Source organism: Colobus angolensis, unplaced genomic scaffold, assembly GCF_000951035.1.
Source record: "Colobus angolensis palliatus isolate OR3802 unplaced genomic scaffold, Cang.pa_1.0 Scaffold356, whole genome shotgun sequence".
Classification (NCBI taxonomy): domain Eukaryota; kingdom Metazoa; phylum Chordata; class Mammalia; order Primates; family Cercopithecidae; genus Colobus; species Colobus angolensis.
Window position 1 is genome coordinate 59,323 of NW_012116888.1, and position 8,204 is coordinate 67,526.

The 8,204-nt window shown below is 40.6% G+C and overlaps 1 protein-coding gene across 1 annotated transcript; it reads right to left on the bottom strand.

Moving 5' to 3' along the window:
* Positions 1-960: 960 nt before the first annotated feature.
* BIRC8 (baculoviral IAP repeat containing 8) lies at positions 961-1,909 on the bottom strand. The gene is given in 3 exon segments (XM_011953096.1): positions 961-1,541; positions 1,544-1,660; positions 1,795-1,909. Coding segments are annotated over 3 exon segments (813 nt in total).
* Between the last annotated feature and the right edge of the window lie 6,295 nt (positions 1,910-8,204).

Consider the following 8,204-nt stretch of genomic DNA (forward strand, 5'->3'; position numbering starts at 1 on the left):
GGCAGGAGAATCACTTGAACCTGGAAGGTAGAGGTTGCAGTGAGCCAAGTTCATACCACTACACTCCAGCCTAGGTGACAAGAGTGAAACTCCATTTAAAAAGAAAAAAAAAATTCAAACAAAACAAAATGAAAAAAATACAAAGTGAAAGGCCCCTACAAAACCCCCTCTGGGGCCCATCCCCCCAGCCCCCTCAAACGAAATCACATTTAACAATTTGGTGCATATCTTTCCAAACCTTTTGTTCTACACATATAAAAAACATACATGCTTTGATTTGGCTCAGACTGTACATAGTATTTTCCTGCTTGCATTTTACACTTAATATATCTTTGACATCTTTGTATGTCAGTGCATGTTGGCTCGATGATATTCTATCATTAAATACCCTTCCAAAAATGGCAAAATCACTTTAAAAAATCATTCACACGAGTACATATTTACAATTTTAAAAGAAAACGGACAGAATCCCAAAACACAACACCAACAAACCTCTAAAAATAATCTCTATCTTTCCACTAGCATGGAACGATTCATTCCTTTTTCACACAAAACGAATTATGTGATTGGAAAGATTAATCTCCACATTTATATACAGAATGTTCTATTTGTTAAGCCTATCTGAAAAGAATAAAAAATTCAGATGATTAATTCACTTACACTTAGAAATTAAGTCAATATACTGTGAATACACATTGTGATCAGTTATAATATGCTTCTTCTTAGTCTAGGGTTTCAATTAAATAACGGTAAAAACAATTGGGTAAATAAGACAGCTAATAACTGATAAATCCAGAAATTCAAAGATTATATTGCCAACTAAAACACTGCCATTTACATTTTTTTTTTCCTACTTGGTAGCAAATGCTAATGGAATTCAATCCTGATTACTTAAAGTCAGTTCACATCACACATTTAATCAGGGTAATAAGAACACAACATGCCTACTATAGCGTTAGATTAAGACATAAAATTTTTTTGCTTGAATGTAATGACGGCGTACCACATGGGACATTTGTCAACCGCTTCAGCACATTGTTTATGAGTGACTGGATATCCACAAGGAATAAAAACGACAGCAATATTTCTATCCATACAGATTTTGCAAAGTTTCTCCTCTTGCAGGCGCCTTAGCTGCTCTTCAGGACTAATCTCTTTCTGCAATAGAGTCTGACTTGATTCGTCTTGTGTACTGTCTTTCTGAGCCTTCGCTGGATCGGCAACCAGAACCTCAAGTGATTTATGGTTGCTCCCAGATGTCTGAATTTTTTCCTCCATTATTTTCTTAATGTCCCTGAAACTGAACCCCATTCATGTAGCTTCCTGTACCATAGGATTATGGAAGATGGTATCAATTTTTCTAATTAGTGATGGTGTTTTTTCAACAGTTCTTACCAGACAGTCCTCAAGTGAATAGGATAAATGAATATTGTTTATATACTCTCATGTCTTCTGTTCTAGCAGATATTTACACCCTGGATGCCATTTAGCATGTTGTTCCCAAGGGTCTTTGCTGGGCTTCCAATCAGTTACCCCCCCTCACAGTGAAAGCACTTTACTTTATCACCTTCACCTAAAGCATAAAATCCAGCTCTTCCGAGCTGTTCCTTGTTCATGAAATATATCCACATCCCAAAAGTAATGATCCATACTTCATAATCTGCCACGTATGGATGGATGGATGGACGGATGGATGGATGGATGGATGGATGGATGGATGGATGGATGGATGGATTTCTTGGAGGATTTGTTGAATTCGGGAAATTCCACGCCAGGACAGCTGTCCCAAACTACCTGTGACAATCTGCTTGGTACAAGGGGAGGGTCCGAGAGAGGATGCAGCCCGAGACCCAATCTGGAAATGACAACTTGGTTCTGCAGCCGGGCCCCAGTCACTGGGGTCTCGCATCCCTCGATTAGTGCCATGCCAGCTCAGGGTGCTGCCAAGGTCCTGCCAAGGTCCTGCCACTTTCCCAAGCCAGAAGCGGGCAGCAAGAAATAACGAAGCCCTTGTACCACCCCCTACCCCACCAACCCTCACCCCATCCCACCCCCACCTTGGCTGTAACCCAGAACCTGCTGGCAATTCTTAAGACATTTCTAATAATTTTAAAGCTAGCTTATTTATTAAAGATTTTACTTAAGTTACATAAACTTGAAAAAGTATTCGACTTGTCTTTTCCTTTTATCTGATAAAGTATTTGATTCAAGTGCTTTTATTGTCTTAAGCCAATTAATTAGAGTTCCACTGTATATTTTCAGTAGTGAAAAATTGTGTACACAACACATAAATACATAGACGTATTAGGCATGCCAATAGAAGTACATCTTATAGATTCATAAAGACCTTTTTTTTTTCTACCTTAGAGTTTTAAGTTCTTGATAACTTGTTTCACTACTTTGGCAGTTGTCAGCTAAATAGCCCTAAATCTGCATATTAAAGTAAGGGAGGAGACCACCCCCATATTATCTTATGCTCAATTTCTGCCTCCAAAGAAAGAAGAAGTAAAAACTAAAAGACAGAAATGAAATCCACAGGCAGACAGCCCAGCGCCGCACCCTGAGCCTGGTAGTTCGACCCCTGATGTATCGACCCCTGATGTAACTGGTTCTATTATCTATAGATTACAGACATTGTATAGGAATGCACTGTGAAAATCCCCATCTTACTTTGTTCTGATCTAATTACCAGCGCATGCAGCCCCCAGTCACGTACCCCCTGCTTGCTCAGTCACGACCCTCTCATGTGCATCCCCTTAGAGTTGTGAGCCCTTAAAAGGGACAGGAATTGCTCACTCGGAGAGCTTGGCTCTTGAGACTAAAGTCTTGCCGATGCCCCCCGCCGAATAAACGCCTTCCTTCTGTAATTCGGTGTCTGAGTTTTGTCTGCCGCTTGTCCTGCTACATTTCTTGGTTCCCTGACCGGGAAGCGAGGCGATTGGCAGAAGGTCGAGGCAGCTCCTTAGGTGGCTTAAACCTGCCCTGTGGAACATCCCTGCAGAGGACTCCGACCAGCCCAAGCGACGCGGATCCTGAGAGTGCTCCCAGGTAGGCATTTGTCCCAGTGGGACGCTTCACCAGAGCAGTGTGAGGCAGGCCCCCGTGGAGGATCAATGCAGTGGCTGAACACCGGGAAGGAAAGGGCACTTGGAGTCTGGACTTCTAAAACTTGGTAAGACTAGTCTTTGAAACTTGCCCACTCCATTTGACTGGAAGAGTGGCCTGATCACCCATGGTGTGCCTTTATTGGGACTTTGGTTTTGATTTTGATTTGGTCTGAATTGCTTGACAGAATTGATCTTGGGAACTTGCCTACTCCATTTGAGTGGAAGCGTGGCCTGATCACCCACGGCGTGTCTTTATCGGCACTTTGGTTTTGGTTTTGACTTGGTTTGAATTGCTTGACAGAATTGGTCTTGGGAACTTGCCTACTCCATTTGAGTGGAAGTATGGCCTGATCACCCATGGTGTGTGTGCCTGTACCGGCACTTTGGTTTTTGTTTTTCACTTGACTTGGATTGCTTGATACTTTGGTTTTGGTTTTGGATACTTGGATTTCTGGATACTCTGATTTTGGTTTTGATTTTGGTTTGGTGTAAACTACAAAAGTGTGTGTGCGCCCTTTTTACCCATTCTTTGTGGTGTGTGTGTGGTGTGAGCGTGGTGTTTTGTCTAGAGGAAATATGGGTGAGACACAAAGTTAAGCCCACCACACTAGGAACTATGTTGAAAATTTTCAAAAACAAAAGGATTTAAGGGAGACTATGGAGTACTATGACACCAGGAAAATGTAAAACTTTGTGTAAGATAGACTGGCCAGCATTAGAGGTAGGTTGGCCATTAGAAGGAAGCGTGGACAGGTCTCTTGTTTCAAAGGTATGGCACAAGGTAACCTGTAAGCCAGGGAACCCAGACCAGCTTGTTTTAGATCCCCTGCCCACAACATATGGTGGTTGAGAGAACACAGCATAAGCGGCTGGCAGAGGCAAGGAAAGACCAGCAGAGAGAGAGAAAGGAAAGAGACAGAGAGGAAAAGAGGCAAAGAGAGAGAGAGAGGAAGAGACGGAGAGGAAGAGACAGACAAAAAGGGAGTCGAGAGAGAGAGAGAGAGAGGAAGACAGAGGCAGAGAGAGAGAGGAAGAGACAGAGGCAAAAGGAAAGTCAAAGAGAGACAAAGTCAAAGAGAGAAAGAAAGAGAGAGATATACAAGTAGTTAAGAAAAAAAAAAAGGTGTACCCTGTTCCTTTAAAAGCCATCATACCAATTCTAATTTGGACAAAACAAGGTCTTATTAATAGCAAAAGATAATTAAAATCTCAAACGTACAAGGTTTTCAACAAAAGTTAAGTTTGCTAAAAGTTAACAGTATAGCATGTATTGTAGTAACTTCTGATCTTGTGGCCTTAGACAGTAGTCCACAGACATTAAAAAAAAAAAAAAAAAAAGGTTCGCTTTGGAAAAGAATGGTTATCATCTTCGGGAAAAAAAAGAAAAAAAGGGGGGGCAGAATTTATATAAAAAGAGTGTTATATGGTAAATTCGTGTCCTGAAATAAATTAACTGGTTGTTTAAAGAAAGAAATGTTTGTAATAAGTCAGAAAGTTAAGGCATGTAAAAAAAAGTTGCCTGTAAAAGTCGTGAAAAAAAAAGGTTATAAAAAAGGTGTGTTAAAAAAAATTTATGCAAAAAATGCTGTATAATTTAAAAGTAACTAGGCCTCCTGAATGTAAAACTATTGAAAAAAAAAAAAAAACAGTTTATTTGCAAGGTGTATAAGAAAAGCAAAATATACCTTTGGTAAAAGGATTATAAGCAGGCATAAGAATGCACATTTTTACCTACATTAAAAAGTTAAAAATTATTGTTTTGAAGGTTTAAGCAAGTTTTAAAACATTAATTGTAAAGAACATTCTGTGTGTAAACACATTAGCTAAAGTTAAAGAAATATCATCCAGTTTTTCTGTGAACTGGAGATTAAAGTAAAAGCATAACAGGTTTTTTTTAAAGCACCAACCTGCTCTTTAGCAAAAATTATAAAAGGTTAAAAAGAGTCTACAAAATCTTACCTTATGGTCAAACATTAAAAATTAAATAAATATGTCTACAAGGTTTTATTAAAATTAGGTTTAATATTAATAACACACTAATATAAAGATAACATTTAGCTTATCTGGTATAAAAAATCATACGAGAAGCATTGCTAAATGTAAAATGGTATTTGGCTTTCTTTGGTTTAAAAACTAATAAAAATAGGTGCTAAAGGAAATTTCTCAGTAAAAAGGCACTAAGGACTATAAAGTCTCCACATTAAAGTCCCCACATTTAAACTCACACACACACAAAAAAACTAAAAGTCTTTTAGCACATGTACCACCCCTAGAGTTTCCAGTAAACCAGCACCAGCCTGAAGATCACGTTCTCATCGAAAGGTGGAAAGAAGAAAAACTTGAGCCAGCCTGGGAAGGACCCTACCTTGTGCTGCTAACCAAGACTGCTGTTCGTACAGCAAAAAAAGGATGGACTCATCACACCGGAGTCAAGAAAGCACCACCCCGTCCAGAGTCGTGGGCCATAGTCCCAGGGGAAAACCCTACCAAACTAAAGCTAAGAAAAATTTAACTCTTTTAATCTATTCTATTACTCTTTCTTCTTTCTTCATTCTGTTGCTGACCATCTAGTTATTAATATAACCAAGTCAATTTCCAAGTCAAAGACAGCTTTCTACTTCAGAAAAGTACTTCTGTTCCTCCTGACTCTCTTCAGACTAGGCATTAGTGAACTAGGACCATTTAATCTGGGGACATTTCGATAAAGACCCCAGTGCCAGTCAGGAGTGTTGCCCCCCAATGTAGAGCTTTCATGCCATAGTTGGTCCAACGTTCTGTGGACCACTAAAGAGCAAGGATGGACTGCCCCAACTGGTTTTTGTAATTTCCCTAAAACCATACATTCATTTTACTAGAGGACCATAAAAGTTAAAGACTTAAAACAAACTTTAGCAATTAAGAGAGGATACCAAGATGCAAATGCCTGGTTAAAATGGATCAAATATTCCATCTGCACATTAAACAAAAGCAATTGTTATGCTTGTGCGCATGGCAGGCCAGAGGCCCAGATTGTTCCCCTTCCACTAAGGTGGTCCTCCAGTCAACCAGGCATAGGCTGCATGATACTCTTTTCCAGGATTCTATGGCCTGGAGTAATAAGTCATGCCAAGCTCTCTCTGCTATATCCCAAAGTCCCCGCGGGTCAGCCCCCAAGGGCCATCCAGCTTCCGTCTCCCAACATTAAGTTCACTTCATGTCTCTCACAGCAGGGAGGAAACTTAGCATTCCTTGGAGACGTGAAAGGATGCAGTGAGCTTAAGAATTTTCAAGAGCTTATCAATCAGTCAGCCCTTGTTCATCCTTGAGCTGATGTGTGGTGGTACTGTGGTGGACCTTTACTGGACACTCTGCTCAATAACTGGAGCGGCACTTGTACTTTAGACCAATTGGCTATTCCTTTCATCCTGGCATTTCATCAACCAGAAGGGAAAAAAACATTTAGACATCATAAAGTGAGAGAAGCCCCTTATGGGTCTTTCGACTGTCATGTCTATTTAGGCACAATTGGAGTCCCACGAGGAATATCAGATCAATTTAAAGTTTGAAATCAAATAGCTGCAGGATTTGAGTCAATATTTTAGTAGGTAACAGTTAATAAAAATGTAGATTAGATAAACTACATCTATTACAACCAACAGCAACGAGCTTTTCATGAGTTAAAAGAAAATCTCATGTCGGCCCCAGCCCTGAGGCTACCTGACCTGACAAAACTCTTTACACTCTATGTGTCCGAAAGAGAAAAAATGGCAGCTGGAGTTTTAACCCAGACTGTGGGGCCTAGCCAAGGCCAGTGGCCTATCTCTCAAAACAGCTAGACAGGGTTTCCGGAGGCTGGCCCCCAGGTCTAAGGGCCCTAGCAGCAAAGGCCCTGTTAGCACAAGAAGCAGATAAACTAACCCTTAGGCAAAACCTGAATATAAAGGCCCCCCCATGTTGTGGTAACTTTAATAAAAACCAAAGGACATCATTGGTTAACAAATGCTAGTTTAACCAAGTACCAAAGCTTGCTATGTGGAAATCCCCACATAACCATCAAGTTTGCAAAACCCTAAACCCCGCCACCTTGCTCCTGGTATCAGAGAGCCCAGTTGAACATAACTGTATAGAGGTGTTGGACTCAGTTTATTCTAGCAGGCCCAACTTCCGAGACCATCCTTAAACATTAGTAGACTGTGAGCTGTACGTGGAGAGGAGCAGCTTCGCCAACCCCTGCAAAGTGACTCTGAAGAAGATGACAAGCTCTGCTTCAGTCACACCTGGACGCTGACTGGTCCACGCATGGCTGAAGCATGTGGAAACTCATCACGGGACTCATTTTCCTTAAAATTTGGACTTGTACAGTAACGACTTCAACTGACCTTCCTCAGACTGAGGGCTGTTCCTGGTGTATACATCAAGTCACTGAGGTAGGAGAAAAGGTTGCTACGGTCCTATCATTTTACGGTTATTATAAGTGTACTGGAACTCTAAAAAGAACTTGTTTGTATAATGTTATTCTATACAAGGTACGTAGCCCAGGAAATGACCAACCGGATGTGTGTTATGACCCATCTGAGCCTCCCATGACCACAGTTCTTAAAATAAGATTAAGGACTGAGGACTGGTAGGAGCTCATAAACGATATGAGTAAAGTGTTAGCTGAAACAGAAAAAAAAAAAAGGGGGGGGTGCCCAAACAAGTCACCTTAAAATTTGATACCTGTGCTGTCATTAATAGTAACAAGTTAGGAATAAGGTGTGGTTCTCTTAATTAGAAAAGAGGCTATATGGCAGAAAATAAGTACATCTGTCATAAATTAGGGCTGTGTGGAAACAAATGTAAATACTGGTCTTGTGTCATTTAGGCCACTTGGATAAAAGAAAAAAAAAATGATGAAAACGATCCAGTCCACCTTCAGAAAGGAAAAAACGGTCCTTCCCGTACTAAGGGGCAATGTAACCCCTTAGAGCTAGTACTAACCGATACCCTTGATCCTGGCTGGAATAAAGAGGAGTGTGTGACCTTAGGAATTGACAGGGCCAGACTGGATCCTCGAGTAAATATCTTGGTTCGAGAAGAAGTTTACAAACGCTCTCCTGAGCCAGTGTTTCAAACTTT